The 19103-nt window shown below is 35.9% G+C and overlaps 2 protein-coding genes across 2 annotated transcripts; one reads left to right on the plus strand and one right to left on the minus strand.

The window, feature by feature from the left end:
• Window positions 1-4550: 4550 nt before the first annotated feature.
• On the minus strand, window positions 4551-4991 carry LOC147401545 (uncharacterized). Its single transcript, XM_086444396.1, has one exon. The coding sequence runs from the start codon at window positions 4989-4991 to the stop codon at window positions 4551-4553; it is 441 nt and encodes a 146-aa protein (XP_086300522.1).
• Window positions 4992-8497: 3506 nt separating this feature from the next.
• On the plus strand, window positions 8498-13261 carry LOC147401546 (L-ascorbate oxidase homolog). Its single transcript, XM_086442866.1, has 2 exons — window positions 8498-9030; window positions 11503-13261. The coding sequence occupies exons 1-2, from the start codon at window positions 8789-8791 to the stop codon at window positions 12914-12916; spliced, it is 1656 nt and encodes a 551-aa protein (XP_086298992.1). The 5' UTR covers window positions 8498-8788; the 3' UTR covers window positions 12917-13261.
• The last annotated feature ends 5842 nt before the right edge of the window (window positions 13262-19103 follow it).

Here is a 19103-nt window from a genome sequence, read left to right on the forward strand (position 1 = left end):
CAGCTAACATCAAGGTGACGTAAGCTAGAGCATCTACGTGCCTGTTGTATGCTCGAGGTATGTACTCTAACTTGATTTCTCCTACTCGAAGTATAGCAAACCTGATCTTCTCCAAGTAGAGCTGCATCTTGGGATCCCAGGCTTCAAACGTCCCATTGATATGATTTACCACTAATTGCGAGTCACTGTAGACTGTTACCTCAACTGCCCCCAATCCCACCAAAGACTCGAAGCCAAGTAACATCGCCTCATATTCCGCTTCATTGTTCGACACCTTAAATCCAAATTTTACCACTTTTTCTATTTTTGACCCATCTGGAGTGATGAGCACTACCCTGGCCCCTGGTCCTTCAAAATTGGATGATCCATCCATATAGGCTTTCCATCCTAGGTCGCTTTACAACTCTTATTCACTATCCACGTGTTCTAATTCTTCTACTAGTAGATCAGCTTTCTCTTCCACTGGGAAGTCTACCAAGAAGTAAGCTACCACTTGGCCTTTTAACAAAATTCTGGGTTTGAATTCAATCCTGAATTCAACTAGTTGCACTGCCCATTTTGCCATTTTGCCAGACCCTTCCATCTTTCCCAAGACAGACTTTAAGGGAAACTCTGTGATGACTTGCACTCGATGTGCTTGGAAATATGGTCTAAAGCGTAGCGTTGCGTAAACTAAGGCTAATCCCATTTCCTTGAGTCTTGAGTAGCATATTTCGACATCCATGAAGGTTTTGCTCAGAAAGTAGATGGGCTACTTCGCCATTATTATGATTCTGACCAAGACTGAGCTGAGTAAATGCTCTAAAGTGGCTAAGTACAATCCCAACTCCTCTCCTACATCTGGCTTTGAGAATACGGGTGGTTTGTCGAGGTACCTCTTCAATTCTGAGAAGGTTTGCTCACACTTTTTCGTCCACTCAAACTTAGAATTTTTTCGCAACAACTAGTACAAGGGTGCATTTATCGGATGACCTAGTAATAAAACGATTTAAGATAGCTACTCTTCGTGCCAACTTTTGAACTTACTTCTAAGTCCTTGGAGAAGGCATTTCTAATAATACTCTGATCTGATCATGATTGGCTTCGATCCCTCTTTTCGTAACCAGGTATCCAAAGAATTTCTGTGAAGTTAATGCAAAAGTGTACTTCTCTAGGTTGAGCTTCATCTCCACTTTCCTTATCTGAGAAAAGACTTCTTTTAAATCTATAACATAGTTTTCATTCTTCTTACTATTGACCAGTAGGTTGTCTATATATACTTCTGTTGTTCTGCCCAACCGATCTTTGAAAATTTCTATTACTAACTTTTGATAAGTAGCCCCCACATTTTTTTAGGCTAAATGGCATCACTTTATAATAATAGAGCCCCTGCTCTGTGATGAATGTTGTTTTTTCTTAGTCTGTAGGGCTGAGTTATATCTGATTATAGCCAGAGTAGTCATCCATGAAGGACAACCACTCGTGGTCGAGAGTTGCATCCACCAAATAATCTATCCTTGGAATTGGAAAATTATCTTTGGGACAGGCCTTATTCAAGTTTGTGAAGTCTATATAGATACTAACCTTCCCATTCTTCTTAGGTACTGCTATGATGTTTGCTATCTATTCTGGGAACTGCACCTCCCTAATGAATCCAACTCTGATCAACCTACCCACCTTTTCATTCACTACTTTCTTGAATCGTGGTGCTAGTCTTCTTGGCTTCTACTTGACCGGTTTGAAGGTCGGCTCTACATTTAAGTGGTGACAAATCACCTCTGGTCTGATCCCTATCATCTCTTTTATTGTAATGACCTAAAAATCATAATATGTATCTCGAGAAAAGAATTTTAAGTTTTTACGTTGATTCAAAGTATGGATCCTTAATTTCCAATATTTGAGAAAAATTAACTTCACCAGTAGATTCAAAAGGGTCGAGAAACATAATTTAGCTTGTAAACACGATTTAATCAGAAGTTGATCGAAAAAGTTAGTAAATTATCGAGTTTCACATCAAGTGATTATCAAATTGGTAAATGACACTTTATAGATATAATTTGAGGAATCTAATCATACCACTAGATTCGTATTGAAAAATCACCTGAAATAGAGTAAAAAAATGTCCAAATCGACATTCGAAAAAATAATTCTCGAAATGACATGTCCTGACTTAAGATATAAATATTAGTCCCTAATTAGAAAAATCTAATTTTTCTTATTCTCCTCTCTAAACAAAATTCAACCCTTTTTTTCCTCAAGATTTGCAACTCAAATCTACACCGAATGAGAATGATCTGAGCTTTGCCGCAAGAAGGAAAGTTGTTCCTCTAGTCGAGGGTTAGCATGGATGCTAGAAACGTTAATTTTAGACGAAGAAAAATCTTTGAGATCAATTGGATGTGATCTTTAGACTCCGTTGAACCGTAGAGAATAACTCGAAGTAGGTTGCCTTCTCTTCTACCTTCTAGTTATGTGATAATTTCATAAAAAATCTATGCGATCTTTGATAGATCGATTGTTTCATTACATTTATACATATTTGAACGTATTGGACCCTATTTGCATAATTATTTTTGATTGATTTTAGTTCACTCAATGTTTAAGCATTTTATGAGTAGTATAATGTTTGGGTCGAGTTTCGACAATTTTGAAAAAAATAACTTTTTTCAACATTTAGTTAAATTTTCACAGTTTTTTAACTTTTGCATCTTATAGTTTTATTGTATTTTTTTTTCATCTTTCTGCTAAAACTAAACCATAAAATGAAATTGGTTGATGCTCAATAGATCTCAAATCAATATAAAAGTGAAAATACTTTGTTAGATATGTAGGAAGTTAAATGATAGATTGATCGATTTGATTGATAGATGGATAGAAGAACGTGTGTTCTCAACTGATTGATGGGACAGTGCCTCTAATTCTACGTAGTGGCCATGCCACGTAAAACGTGATAGATAGATAGATGAATGAAATGGTTGATGGATGGAAATAACAGATGGTTGTCACTAGAGAGAACTACTAGACCTTGTTTATATTTTCGATTAAAAGAAATAATATACTATATACAAAATAAATTATTATGTTTACGATAAAAAATTTGTAGAAAACCCATAAAGAATGATGAGTTGTTGTATATACAGAAGCGACGAGTCAACTTAGAATAGTATTAGATGTCATATGCTTTTCGGTAGTATGGGATACCTTAGAGCATATTACAGCTTATGAGATTCTGAGAATTTCTTCTACTTATTTCCTAGGGAACATTGTGTGTAAAGGAGATTTTTGTATAGTGTAGAGGTAGGCAGGATTCACATGCATTGTTTCTTGATAGGCTTCGATGCGAGGTGGGCTAGTTAGTGATCACTATTAGTCTATAGTCATCAAACGGTCAACCTCACTGTTAGTTGAACTCAGTATTGAGTTCTTAGTCAACGGCCAGTCTGAGCCGGATAAATGGTCATCCAACTATGGTATGCTAGATCAGTCAGAAAATCAGATTATAACGATGGGATTTCACGTTAGGTTGGAAGTCTAAAATAACGAATTGCTTTAGCCGAGGCAGTTATATTGGTGTGTTCCTTTGTTTTCTTATTAATTATACCGTTATGTTCTTATTATGTATCTTTTCCTTATTTTGTAATGTTTGATAGATGTTTTTATTTGAAAGATGCATAGGTTACTTTAAATGATAGCAATGATAGATTGAAATTACTATAACTGTTTATTGAGTATGCTTAGACATTTATCATATGTTACATTATGAAAAACTTGCATTATTTAATTATTAAGATGAATACTCGTGCATGTATGACTCGTTGTTAGAATGGTGTCCATCCTGCTGAGTAACATTCCCTTCTTACTCACCCTATCCTTCCCTTTATAGATATTTCAGCTCCTGAGGAACCGTTCTTTGAAAAGTCTTTTGAGGAGGTCCCTAAAGAGGATCAGGTTGATGTCTTGTCGTCGTCGTCTCTTTGAGGATTAGCAGAGGATCCTAACGATTTTTGCTTATAGATAAGAAACATGTTAGTTTAAGAATTTTTGTAATCTGATGTATTATGAGATTGAGGATTTTGACTTATATCAGTATTTTGCAATTGCTTCCGTTTACTCTAGAATCTTATATAGATATTAGTCAATTGTTGTTCCGCTACATGTATTTCTTTTTCCATCAGGTTGCGTGTTTGTTTACCTCACACCTCGAGATTCTGACTGAAGAGTCCTCAGGATTCATGTTGGGATTTTAGGGTGTGACATCTATGGACCAAGCGAAGACGTCACATTCCTTCTCAAGCAATTCGTTAGCTCTCTTAATTCCTCTGATGCTAGTTATGCTCCCACTTCGATCTGCTTGCCTTCTCCCACATCACCATTTAGATGCCTTCTAGGCATGGGGGGTTCACCAAGCTTACTCTCCCCCCACTGTAATTGTTATTGCTGATCTTTAACCTTTGTTGTCTTCTCCTTGCCTAGCGTATACACTTGGACGGCCACTTGATTGTCTCGGACGTTCCATATCTCTTGCAGCGTGGCAAATCGAAGTACTTGGTAGTACGTAAAAGGAATCGCTTTCATCTCATGCGTCCACCATCTCCCAAAAAGGCGTTATACGTTAAACTTGCCTCAACAACCATGAACCTGGTCATCAAGATAACTGGTCCTGCATGCACAGGCAACATTATTTTCCCCCAAGGTTGATTGGATCTCCCATTAAATCCGATCAACAGTGTTCGCGCTCGAGTAAGCACATTTTTGTTGAGGCCCATCTTTAGGAAAGCTGAGGCACATAAGATGTCAATAGAGCTACCGTTGTCAATCAACACCCTTTTGAGTGTAAAGGTGTCCACCCGCAGAGTTACCACAAGCACGTCATAATGGAGCCTTACCACCCCTTCCAAGTCATTCTCAGTGAATGCCACCGTTTGCTCGTCGAAATGTTCTATATGCTCTATTAGCCCATTCCTTGCTGTAAAGACGTGAGCTAAGTATTCAGCCCTTCTTCTCTTAATCATTTCATCAGTTCTCCTCTGGCCTGACCTTTTACTCTCCTCCCAGAAAACAACATGTATTACTATTGTCCTTCCATCCTGCTCTTCAATAGGTGGCTGGCCAGGTCTACGGTTCCTATCTCGGGGTGGATCTTCTCTATCTTCTAGGCAGATCTATCAACCTGCCCTACTCTGCCAACTTCTGCAAGAACTTCCTCAAGGCTTAGCATCTATTGGTGGTGTATGCCTGTGCCTTATGATACTCACAGTACCTCTCATCTCGATTTATCTAATCTCGACGACGTGGCGCAGGCCATTCGAAATATGGTTCGTGTGCGATGTGTGGTAAGATCTCGTTGGGAGGCATAGCAAAATACATTCCTCATTTTCTTCTCTCCCCATTTTGCTCAAGTAGCCTTTTCCTACTTTGTTGTTGTAGCTGATGCTGCTGACTAGGCTTTTCCACAGCGTGTATCACCTTGCTCTTCTCTACGGAGCTCCGAGGCTCATCTTCTAAGTGAATGTATTTCTCCACTCCTTCGAACAACTCGCTCATAGTTTTTGGTCTCTTCTTCACAAGGGACCTATACAACCCTGAGCCAGATGGTAATGAGTTTCTGAACGCCATCATAGACTCTCTCTCATCACAACTCTCTAGGGATATTGCTTCCTTTCTTAATCTCCTCGTGAACTCTTTGAAGCTCTCCCCAGATCTCAACCTCAGCTGAGTAAGGCGTCGACGTCTCTACCGCTCTTCTTGTTGCCAATGTATCATGTTACAAAGGCAGTGCAGAGTTCTTCGAACGAGGTGATGGACGTATGGTAATTTGTGAAACCATGTCAGCGCGTTCCCCTACAAACTCAAGGGGAACAACCTGCACATCAACCCTTCCTCCTCCTCTCACAATGAGAGCATCTATCAAAAATGAAAAAGATATTCCACTGGGTCCTTCGTCCTTGAATAAGGGGTAAAATGTGACAGCATGAATTTCTTCGGGATCTCTTCGACCAAGATTTTTGCCGTGAAAGGAGACTTCTGAATCCCTCGAACGGTTTGTGCTGCTGTCGTACCTGTATCGACACTTTTCATCATCTCCTTCTCCTTTCGAATCATCTTTCTAACCTCTTCTCAAGTCAAGCCTGTCACGGGCTCAGTCTGAGTGGTTGTAGTAGCAACCTCTGTTTCACCTTCTCCTGTGGGGATAAACAACGGTGTGCTCCCTTCCATACTCGAGGCATGGTCATCCTTGCTTGCTGGCTGGGGATCTCTTGATAAGCTATCTTGCCTTGCCGGTTGCTAGTTATCAAGACACTGACTCAAGTTCCAGTTTTGTTCAACTAAATCATCCATTTTCTTCTGCATCTCCTCCTGCTATTTTCTCATGGCATCTAATATAGCCAAAAGTTGTACGTCTGCAGTTGGTGCCACTGGTGGGGGTGCATTGACTACGTTAATTCTTGTGGATCTCATCATTGTTTCGATTGAAATCAATCTGCTATTAGTGTTCCCACGGACAACACCATTTCTGTGCGGTCGGAATCTGGTGAACGGCTCTAGTGAATCCCACCGCACTGATCTAAAATCATTGCTAACACCTCTCTCCCTGAGGCAACGTGGTACCTGCCAAAATCACTCAGACGCTCAAGTTAGAGAAGTCGAGGAATAATCTCCGAAAATTGGTTAAACTTTAATCTCTCCAAAAAGATTCATCTCAATAGTGTTCATTGTGCTATTTATCCCCCCTAGCTGTTCATATGGTTTCTCCCTCTGTAGGCTATAATCATGGGATATCTACTAACTCTGCGGAGTTGTTTACCTAATCAAGATCTCTTGGATTGATCATACTGAACTGCAGAGATCTCTTCTGGGATCTCTGGGATTGACGTGCACGCATCAGCCTTATGGTTACCCTATGACTACCCTACTTGGCAGACATGGTCTTGCATAATGCTATGCTGCCCTGCCAGCTAGACTAGGGAAGTCTCTACTCTGACCTACCCTGCTTGAAAGGCAATGCCTCGTATACTGATCTGTGCCTGATACCACTTAACCGATTTGGACATGTGTACGACTTAGATTAATACACAATTATTTCCCTTTACAATTACAATATAAAAATAACATAATAAGAAATTTAATTGAGCTATTAATTAATAAAAAGATTTTTAATATATAAAAAGAGCAAAATTAACCCTAAACAAAATAGAATTTAGTTGAACTATTAATCAATCACAATGTATACAAAAATAACCCTAAAACAAAAAATAATGAAGTTAAACTACTAGCCAAATAAATGTCGATTTAAATATGTAAAAATAAATAAAATTACTTAAGAGAGGAGAATAATTTAGAGATTCAATAGAACAAAAAAGTGAATCGACCAAAAGAGAAGATAAAGATGTGATATCAGATTTGGGGAGATGGGACTTTTGTGTAGTCGAAGATCTATTCAAGCAAGAGAGAAAATGAAGACGTTTCAGATTTAGGAAGATGAGAGGAGACAAAGACATCTCAGATTTGAGAAGATGGAGAAGACGAAGTGTAGGTTTTTGTTAGTATCAAACAAGAAAGTGAATCCAAAGATTTAGTTGGATTTTGATTTATTGTTAAGGTTAAAATGATAAATGCATATGTAAAATAAAAAAATGTATTTTCGGTAAAAAAATTTACATTTGACTGTTTTAACCGTTTTGGCAAAAAATATTAATTCCTTAAATGGTAAATTATCATTTTTAAAATTAATTATTATAATTTATCATTTTGATAAATTAAAATATTCACAGATTAAGAAAAAGAGTAGAGTTAAAAATAAAAAAAAACCTAACAAACTTTACAAATTGAAGTGCTAGCGAAAAATGGCCTACACACTTGTAAATTGAAGTGGAACAACATTCTCATGAAGAAAAAGCTCGAAATCTCTACAAATCCGGCATGTCAGACATAAATCTCGAAATTACACAAAATCGGTTTAGGGATGAAAATTTTCCAATTTGCATGAAATTCGAATATCTATAAACTGAATAGATTGAGAGAGAGAGAGAGAGAGAGTACAAACCTGGTTCGATTCTCCCACAGCAACGTAGATTTCCTTCGTCTACTTCGTTTCTGAAAGAGATCAGACCGAGAGAGGAGTAATGAGAGATCGAAGTAGATCGAGATTTCTTTAGTGTTATTTTTGGAGATTGAAAGTATCGAGTGTTTGAGATTCGGAGAGAGAAGAGATTTCTGTCGAGAGATGAAATGCAAGGTTCTGTTTTGTTTAAAAAAAAAAAAAAACCTTAAACTATTCGATGGCTTTGACCCGTCTAAAAGGTTCGAGAGACGTGGACTTCCGAAAACTCACTTTTGTTAATAACATGCGCTGCCTGTTATTGTTCATTTAACGGCCCCAATTATTAATAGCAAATTCAAACTCTGAAAGAATAGCATAGAGTGAGGGGTGCAGAGATGATTCCGGAGTTGAACGGATGTTTGTTTCGTCCCCTATTGAACGTCTCTCTCTATATATATAGAAAGGTGAAGAGTTTAAAATAAGGGGAAAAGAAAAGAAAAACACATAACGAGGTGGGGAGGAGAGTCCTCAACCATTAGTTATGTAGAAAACACATATATCATAAATTTATCAGCTATTTTTTGCAATTTTCCAATACAAAGAGGGAATTCTATTTTACATCTTTCTTCCTGTCTTTTGTAATTAAGGTGATATGGCTTTTCTTCCTTTAAATTTAAAAAAATTTATGTTTTATTGAGATTTTATTTATAAATTATTTCTAGCCAGGAAGAGGGAGATTGATTACGTATTAAAATTAAGAGCACAAAGATGGACAAGGTGATACTGCTAGTGTTGTTTTGCTTCTCGGCCATTGTGGTGGTCCGAGCAGAAGATCCCTATATTTTCTTCACATGGAACGTCACCTACGGTACCATATCTCCTTTAGGCGTTCCACAGCGAGCAATTCTCATCAATAACCAGTTCCCTGGTCCCAACATAAATTCCACCACAAACAACAATATCGTTGTCAATGTCTTCAATAACCTCGATGAACCGTTCCTCTTGTCATGGTAAGAATATATTTGAAAGTTTTGGTTGTCATGCGATTCATAATTAAAGAGTTGGATGCTTTTCCCTTGTATGTAGAAACAGAAAAAAATAAAATAAAATAAAATGTTTTATCAAAATTGAATGATACTTACCAAAAATTAATAAAGTTATGTGTGTTCAATATTTAGGAAAGAGTCATAATAATTAGACTTGAAAAATGTACTCCATTTGTACATGGTTGATGTGAGAAGTGCACAGAAGCATAGATCTTCTTTTTCTTTGAGATACACAACGAAAAAGATTTATGGTTCAGTGCACTTGCCACATCAATTGCGTACAGACCACGAATGTTTTAATGAGTCATTTTATCATTTCTCTTTATGAAATTGTTATATATATATATATATAGGGAAATGTTCAGCACCCAACATTTTTCCCAACAATTTGCCCAACATATTTTTTCCCTACATGAGTTAGAAGTTTTGGAATGGGCTGATTTTTGGTGAGCATGATCTCTATGGTGAGGAGATCATCCTCACCAAAAATCAGCCCATTCCAAAACTTCTAACCCAATATTTACAAGTTGAATAATCGTCTATTTTTTGTAAACCATTTAATGGGGTTAGAAGTTTTGGAATATGCAGCTTTTTGGTGAGGATGATCTCCTCACCATAGAGATCATCCTCACCAAAAATCAGTCTATTCCAAAACTTCTAACCCATCTAGGACAAAACATGTTGGCAAATATATATATATATATATATAATATATATATATATATATAGAGAGAGAGAGAGAGAGAGAGAGAGAGAGAGAGAGAGAGAGAGAGGAGAGAGAGAGAGAGAAATATTCAGCACCCAACCATTTGCCTAACATGTTTTGTCCTACATGGGTTAGAAGTTTTGGAATGGGCTGATTTTTGGTGAGGATGATCTCTACAGTTAGAAGATCATACTCACCAAAAATCAGTCCATTCCAAAGCTTCTAACCCCATGTTTACAAGTTGAAAAATCGTGGACCGTCCATTTTTTGTAAACCATTTGTGATGAGGAGATCATCTTCACAAAAAATCGGCCTATTCCAAAACTTCTAACCCATGTAGGATAAAACATGTTGGGCAAATTGTTAGGTAAATGGTTGGGTGCCGAACGGGACCCATATATATGTATATATTAATATATCTGATTTTTTACTATTTACTTCTACCAAAACTCACGGTTATATACCATTTCTATTTAATATTAATGAAAATGACTATATAATGATTAAATAAGGGCTTGTCTAGTTGCACACCACTATTTTCCATTCTTTTTTTTTTTAGAGTGCAATCATACGAACTAAGTGCAATGGGCGAATATTTTAAGTAATGAAGTGCATCTTGTTATGACAAATGTTCAACTAGTCGCTTCCTGCATAATTAATTATTTCATGAAAATATATTGTTATGTATATTGTATGGTCAAATTTGCTATGTACATATTGATTCAGAATCTTTTATTGGTACCCAGACGAGTTTTAGAATATTTATGCATTCGAACAAGTTTATTTGTATCTAGAAAAATATTTTGTGCTAAATTTACCTTTATTATCCTTTAGCCAAATATTTCAAAATCAAAGGGTATAATGTAAATTCACTACAAAAGGTTTTACACATCTGGATAAATTCACCGGTATGTAAATATGTTAAAAATATATCCAATTGCTTAATTGGAAAAAAATATATAGTTATCCATTTCCATATTTTCTTCACTTTATTAATCTTGGGAACCCACATTCGATGCAAGGGCATGAAGGTAAATTTATCAATTTGTTATTTAAAAAAATAATAAAATAGGTTATTTAAGACGGTTTGCCTATGTTTTGGTGAATATTTGAGATACCTTTTCAGATTAATGATATGCCCGATCTAACCTTATTCTCTTATACAATGGCCTAATTAAATATCCAACTTTCAGCCTCTTTCCAAACGCCCTTTATTTTTGGGTTGAAGGAGATAAAGAATTAAGCTTTTGATGATATTTTGTCTTTTCGGGTATGTTAGCAACCTCGACCTTAGATTTGTCTGTTAAATGCATTTATGTTTGTGTAATTTGGCAATGTACTCAAAAAATTAATTATAAAAATATTTTTACATAATTGTTAAAAAAAAACTTAATTTTCACCAAAACCAAAGTATATTATTTTTTAGAAAAATATTGGAGTGACTTTAAAACTCACTTTGATTCATACTTTACTGACGTGAATGTGTATCATAGATTCTTTTCATCAAGATATAAGTGAAAAGTATCTATTGTTCCGTGCACACCTCCACATTAGCAAAGTGTGAATTGATGTGAATTTTAAAGGCACTTCAGCACGACTCTATTTTCAAGGGTGTATACTATACAAAAGAATACATACTACTTCTAGGTGAAGGTTAATGTTGATACCGTGTTGTTAGCATCTCTCCTATTTATATTGATGAATAATAACAGGATGATGAATGACTACAGGAATGGAATCCAACAAAGAAAGAACTCTTGGCAAGATGGAATGCCTGGGACCAATTGCCCAATCCCTCCCGGCAAAAATTTCACATACCACTTCCAGGTGAAGGACCAAATAGGTAGCTATTACTACTTCCCAAGCTTGTCCATGCACAAGGCCGCTGGTGCCTTTGGAGGCCTTCGTGTAAACAGTCGCCTTCTTATTCCTGTCCCCTTTGCTGATCCGGAAGATGACTACACGGTCCTAATTGGTGATTGGTACGCCAAAGGTCATGACATTCTTAAAACAAAGTTGGATAGTAGAGGCTCCATCGGAAAGCCCGACGGTGTCCTCATTAATGGAAAATCTGGAAAGGGCGCAAACAAAGACGAGCCACTCTTCAGCATGAAGCCAGGGAAGACCTATAGGTATAGGATATGCAACGTTGGAATAAAAAGCTCCCTCAACTTCAGGATCCAAGGACACTCTATGAAATTGGTGGAAATAGAGGGGTCCCATACCGTTCAAAATGTGTATGATTCCCTTGATGTCCACCTAGGACAATGCTACTCAGTATTAGTGACAGCTGATCAGGCTCCTAGAGACTTCTACATGGTGGCCTCCACTCGTTTCACCAAATACATACTCACCGCCACTGGCATAATCCGTTATGCCAACAACAGGGCCCCCCCTACCCCAGTGCTCCCTGAGGCACCAGTGGGTTGGGCATGGTCCCTAAATCAATTTCGTTCCTTCCGTTGGAATCTCACTGCCAGTGCTGCCCGCCCCAATCCCCAAGGCTCTTACCACTACGGCGGTATCAATATCACTCGTACCATCAAAATCATCAACTCTGCTGGGACCATTGATGGAAAGCTCAGGTATGCCATTAACGGTGCCTCCCATGTTGACCCAAAAACCCCACTCAAGTTGGCCGAGTACTATGGCGTAGCTTCTGAAGTGTTCAAATATGACACCATAACGGACGAGCCAACACCGGAAAGTAGCAAACATGAAATTACATTGGGACCAATAGTAGTGAATGGCACACACCGTAATTTTGTGGAGATCATTTTTGAGAATCATGAGAAAGGGATACAATCATGGCACTTAGATGGATATTCCTTTTTTACTGTAGCCATTGAACCAGGGAGGTGGAGTCCAGAACGTAGAAAGAACTATAATCTTCTAGATGCAGTGAGCAAGCACACAATTCAAGTATACCCTAAGTCATGGGCAGCAATTTTGCTGACATTGGACAATGCCGGGATGTGGAACCTTAGGTCGAATATTTGGGAGAGGAATTACTTGGGACAACAACTATATATTAGTGTCCTTTCACCAGCTCGTTCTCTGAGGGATGAATACAACATTCCTGACTATCTTGATCTGTGTGGCATTACTAAGGACTTGCCCAAACCACTTCCCTACACCATCTAACTTGATTCGCATGTCCATTTATCGAACTATCTACCGACCATCTCAATGTCTAATATCGACTCCACACAATCCATACTTTATATATATATATATATATATAGATATTTAGATAAAGAAATTGTGGGAAATATTCCAAGAAAATTTTATCCAAGTAGTAGTGAGGTGATTATGCGGGTCTCAATGCTCTCTCATATTTTCTGTGTTCTTTTTTTTTAAGACATGTCATTCTACGTCAAGCCTTACATTTGCATCCAAAGTTACATTTGAGCTGCAATAAAGAGTTGTCTCTGACCCATTTTGTAATTTTATCAATCACAATGAAATGCGCAAAAAATGGTTTTATTATTATGTTTTCATAACCATGTTCATATTCATCATCGTTATGATGATAATCATAGTTGTCATCATCGTCATCATCATTACCATGGTAATCATCATCATCATCATCATCATCATTGTCGCCATCATCAACTTTACCTTCTTTGTCATCATGTCATAGTCAACATGATCATAATCATGACAATGAGAATTACCATCATCATTGTGTTAAATTTGTGTAGTTAAATTACATAAATAAATAGAAAAGAAATTGTGATAAAATAACAAAGTACTACATACGTTTGAAATACCTAATTGGACTCAATTACTAATTTGATTATAGTGGGTCTAGTATTAGATACAATGACCTTAAGGCAGATTTCGCCCCTACAATGTGCTAGCAGTTGATGGACGTCTGACTCCCAAAATACAATGCTCCACATGTGTACAAGGAAATACTCCAAGTGTACATGTACAATCGAACTTGTACTGTGGTTGTACTCTTAAAGACTCATGAGAAAATGCAAGAAAAACTGAATGAAATAATGCAAGTAAATTCGAAAATTCGTTATGTAGATGAGAGAAAGGATAGGAATTTATAGATTTAGAAGTATCTTTCTAGATAGACACCATTATTGGTGAAAATGTCTTTTAGTTGTGACTGTTTGAACAAACACTTTATGAGGACTTTAGAACAACCACCACTTATGTCTCTTAGCACTACAAAATATGAGGTTTTTTATGGCAATTTTAAATTACCACCAATTCATAAAAATCGCTTCTAATATAAGGGTGATTTAGTCAAACGCCTACTATAGTGACGTCGCTAATTACTTTTAGTGGCCAAGTAGGACAGTATTAAAACCGCCTCTAAATAATATGATTTAATGACAGTTTTTATATTTTTTAAATAATATGATTTAAGGACAGTTTTTATATTTTTAGAGGTTGTTTTAAAACTGCCTCTAATAAAAGTAATTTAAGGACGATTTTAAAACCGCTTCTAAATAATGTGATTTAAGGGCGTTTTTTTTATATTTTTAGAGACCGTTTGAAAACCGCCTCTAATAATAGTAATTTAAGGACAATTTTAAAACTGGCTCTAATTAATGTGATTAAAGGGCGGTTGTTATTGTAGACACCCCATTTTTGTATCCGCCTGATTAATCAACTTGTCAACCTGATTGCGACAGTTCCCAATGATGGATGTTCATTCCAATGTTATATTTTGTTGCTAGATGTGTTTCAGAAATCCGGATGAGGTATCTTGAACTAACAAAACTGTAGAAATTACACTACGCTAGGAAAATATAATCCCAAAAACGTAGAAATCATTATTTTACCAATAAAAAAAAATTTACGATAAAAATCACTAAAAAATGACCAAATTACCAAAATACGCCTAACCTCAAAACATCCCTAAAGCTTACATTACGCTTAGGAAAACCAATTCGAATACATAAAACAATAAATCAAAACAAAATAAATTATTTTGCCAATTTTCACAAAATTTGACAAAATTACGAAAATGCCCCTCATAAAGTTCACGATCATTTCGCACAAAATTTTTTATAAATGACACAAACCAATATTCCCATTGAATTCCTTAGGAAAAATCAATTCTAAAACATCCTGAAACATCAAAAATCGACTTGAAACGCAAAAGTTCTCTTTAGGGGCAAAACGGTAATTTTTCAATTAAAAAAATTTAAAATTCTGAAATTAATAAATAAAACATTAAATAATGTAAAGTGAAACATTAATAAAATTAATTTAAAATTTTGAACCAAAAAAATCGATCAATCAGGCTCTCAGGTAAAATTGTTGATGGTTGCCCAAATATTTATTAAAGAACCCCTCCATCTGGGGGCCCAAAGAATTAAAGATATAATAAAGGGGGGTTTTTCAAAAAATTAAATTCAGTCAAGTAAAACTAAAGTCAATCTTAAAGTCAATCAAGTAAGACTAAAGTTAAAAAGTCAATCAAGTAAGACTATGTCAAGATCTTAAAGTCAATCAAGTAAGACTAAAGTCAAAATCTTAAAGTCAATCAAGTAAGACTCAAGTTAAAAAATTAAATCAAGTAAGACTAAAGTCAAAATCTTAAAGTCAATCAAGTAAGACTCAAGTTAAAAAATTAAATCAAGTAAGACTAAAATCAAAATCTTAAAGTCAATCAAGTGAGACTAAAAGTCAAAACCTTAATAGAATTCTAATTAAACAATAACTCTATTTAAAACAATTCTAATTAAACAATAATTCTATTTAAAATAATTCTAATTAAAATATAACTCTACCTAAAATAATTCTAATTAAAATATAACTCTACCTAAAACAATTATAATTAAATAATAACTCTTTCTAAAAGAATTATAATTAAACACTAACTCTATCTACAAGGCACCTAAAAAATCTATAAATAGGGGTCCCTACAACCTATTTTCGAATAAAAAAATAAACTCTAAGAAAAGTAGGTCAAAAAACTTCCCTAGCCTCCCATAAATCCTAATTTTAAAGCCCCAACTCCTTACCTAACATCCATACCCCAACTTTAGCTCAAAAACACTTAGAAACCCTTTCAAAACACTCCAGAAACCCATAAAAAAATTAAAAAAATTTAGAAGGAGATATTTTGTTTTGGAGATCCGAAACGAATCCGGTGACAGAACAAAGTAAGGAGTACTGTACGAAGAACTATTCTACCAGATCTGAGGGAACAAGACTGTTGTTTTCGTAAAGGTAAATATTTAAATTTTTTTTATTGATTAGGTATTTTTAGCAATGTAGTTCTATTTGGGAATTAGTATAGACCGGCGTTTGTTGGGCGAGGTTAGTACCTAACACCTTCCAACTCCGTAACGTGATCCCTAGACTTAGTTTATTATTTTTCGTAGATTAGTTTCTTTTGCTCTTTAGAGTCAATGGTCGGTTCCTAGATCGTAATAACTAGGTGGCAACTCCCAAACCTCAAAGGTCAAAAGCGGATCCGCGCATCCCGCGGATCGAGGGCGCTTTCAGTTATATTTTTAAAGGCTATTTGGAAATTTCCTCAAATTAATTTCATAATTAAGTAAATGAACTATACCCAACGAATTAAAATCGCCCCTAATAACAATTTTTTTTAAATAAATATTATTTTAGGCAGTTCAAAACCGTCTCTAATGTTTAAAATTTTTTATTAAAATTTTCATTTCAAAATAAAACCTGCAATTATATAAAGAAAAAGAACTGTTATTGGCACCCCAAATTTCACTTATGACACTTCAATTTCTTAAGAAAAAAATGCTATTGGCACCCGCATTTTCCTTATTATACTTCAATTACTTATCACACCATAAGTAGAATAAAACACAACATTCACATTACAAAACATACAACGCTTAATTCTTATAGTGACAAACCAAGTATTAATTGAAACACTAACATTGTAAATAAAGAAAATAAAATAAAAAAATAAAAAAATCAGCTACTCCAATGTAGTCCTTCGACATTGTTGTACTCCCATACTTAATTATGAACACCATAATACAATACTTACAATCAGTAAAAATTCATAGGAACATAATCAACATGTAAATAAATACTATAAAAACCATGTAAAAGATCTGGTATGTGAGCGTAAGGTTGCAATGCAAATTGATTCATACTAAAGTAGTAATAGAGAAACCTATATGCAAATCAAATAAAGAGTTAGAGTAGACTCATCACGCCATGAGTACACATCTATCCAAATGCATCCAACACATGGACTAAGTACAAACACATATACCCAAATTTTCTTGTAAGTATATGAGACGGCATTAAGTAGATAGAAATTTAAGATAGTAAAACAATAAAAACCCACAAAGCCAAGAGACCTCCAAAACAAATGCCAAGGATGGAAATAGTAATTGAAATTCATTTAAAGAATGAAATAACTCTAGAAAATAAGATTATTTGTTGATCTAATTATTTCCTGAAAGTCACAAAAAATTTGAGAAGTGATTTTGTAGAGGCTTCTGTAGATTTTCTTCTCTCCGGGGTTCGCGCTTTATCGATTGAGAATGTTTTCTTGACTTTCGGAGAAGGGCTTTATGTTTAATCTTCTCTTTAGTCGGAGTCCGGATCTCCGAAGAACCTTGCTTTGTCTCTGGAGGAGGGCTTGAGAGCTTCTTCTTCTCTAAAGGGAGAGCTTCTGTCTTCTGAGAGAAAGTGATCCAGATCCCTTCTCAATGAGAGAGGCTTTTGTATTTATAGACTTTAAAAGTAATTTAACTTTCCAATTATACCCCAACTTAAAGAAGTTTAATTGATTTGTTTAATAGGCTAAATTTGTCCAAATCCCATTTAAGGATTCTATGGATTATTATTGGGCCAAACTCATTTATTTAGGTATAAGGCCCAATATTTAATATGGATCACTTGGACTTGCTAGATCATGGGTTTTATCTGTGAAACCCAAATCCAAACCATATGAGGCCCTTCCAAATTAACGGACCCCCAATTTAGATTTGTTAGCCCAATTTTGATCTGGTGGGCTTTTTGTTACCTTAAAAGGCTATAGGGGCCCGTTTAAGTTTTTGATGCCTACAAATGCCCCCTCAATGATGCGTAGTTTGAAGTGAAGCAAACAGCAGGGCATCATTGATCATGCTTGTAATTAACGGTGGTTGGAGCTTTAGGGGAAATCAACCACGTATGAGGAGAAGTCTTTTGATCCTTTTCTTTTCCCCATGCCTCTTTTCTTACTCACATAGTAAGATTTTTCTATTTTTTTATTTTTTTATTTTATTTTTACTAAAAATCCTTGAGATCAAATGGATTATCATATTAGTAATGTAGAACCACAACTTAGAATTAAAATTCAATGGAGAATTTTATTTGGCTCATAGAATTTTATGATCTACAAGCATGAGATGTTAGATCATATTTTATATAAACCCAAAGTGACCTCAAAATCCCTTAGCAAGATTTGAATCTTACCAAGTTAGTAAGCGTAGCTTTCTATCCTTTTCTTTATATTTTTTTTTACCAATTTTTTTATTTTTTGACGGCTTTGTGTAAACCCTTTGAGGCTTAACAATTAAAAACTGGGGTGTCAATAGAGAGTTGGAGTTTAAGAAGTAAAATATTAGGGTGCCGATATAACTTCTAACAAAACTAAAACCCCAAATCTCCCTCTCCTTGTTCTCTTCGTTCTCAGATTTTCGCCATAGAAGGGGAGCTTGAACCATTCTTGGATCTCAATGACTCTCCTATCTCTTGCCTTCTCTCTTTTTTTCTTACGTCTCCGCACCCACAACCGTGTCGAAGAATGACTCTTTCATCCACAAACCGATCAAACCAGTTTGGTAAAGTTCTTTCACTCCTTATCTAACACAAATAGCTGATTTGAATAAGGATTCATCTCCTATAAAATAGAGCACGCGGCTGCTATTGGTGATTGTTAATTATTGAAGAGATTTGCAGCGACACATCGATTCTTGGAGTGCTGATTCTTGAAGGGAGTTGTTGCAACAAGTCGACTTCTTGAGCACTACATGCTTGTAGGTGAAAGCGCCCTCGATCCGCGGAGTGCGCGGATCCGCTTTTGACCCTTGAGGTTTGGGAGTCGCCACCTAGTTATTACGATCTAGGAACCGAACAATGACTCTAAACGGATAAAAACTAATCTAAAACCAAGAAAACTGAATTCGGGGATCATGTTACGGGATTGGAAGGTGTTAGGCACCAATCTCGCCCGGCCAAAGCCGGTCTCTACTAAATTCTAAAGTAGATTACATTGCTACAACCTAGATAAAAATAGAAAATAAAAAATAATACCTTTTCGATGCAAGGACTTTACTCCCTCAGATCTGACAAAAAGAACTCCTTGTACCGTGCTCCCTTA

Source organism: Akebia trifoliata, chromosome 5 (assembly GCF_017979445.1).
Source record: "Akebia trifoliata isolate Shusen 1 chromosome 5, ASM1797944v1, whole genome shotgun sequence".
NCBI classification, from domain to species: Eukaryota; Viridiplantae; Streptophyta; class Magnoliopsida; order Ranunculales; family Lardizabalaceae; genus Akebia; species Akebia trifoliata.

Coding starts and splice junctions, on each gene's coding strand:
- LOC147401545 (XM_086444396.1), bottom strand. CDS start 4,991: ATGATTAAGAGAAGAAGGGCTGAATACTTAGCTCACGTCTTTACAGCA.
- LOC147401546 (XM_086442866.1), top strand. CDS start 8,789: ATGGACAAGGTGATACTGCTAGTGTTGTTTTGCTTCTCGGCCATTGTG. Junction 9,031..11,502: donor GAACCGTTCCTCTTGTCATG/GTAAGAATATAT, acceptor GAATGACTACAG/GAATGGAATCCAACAAAGAA.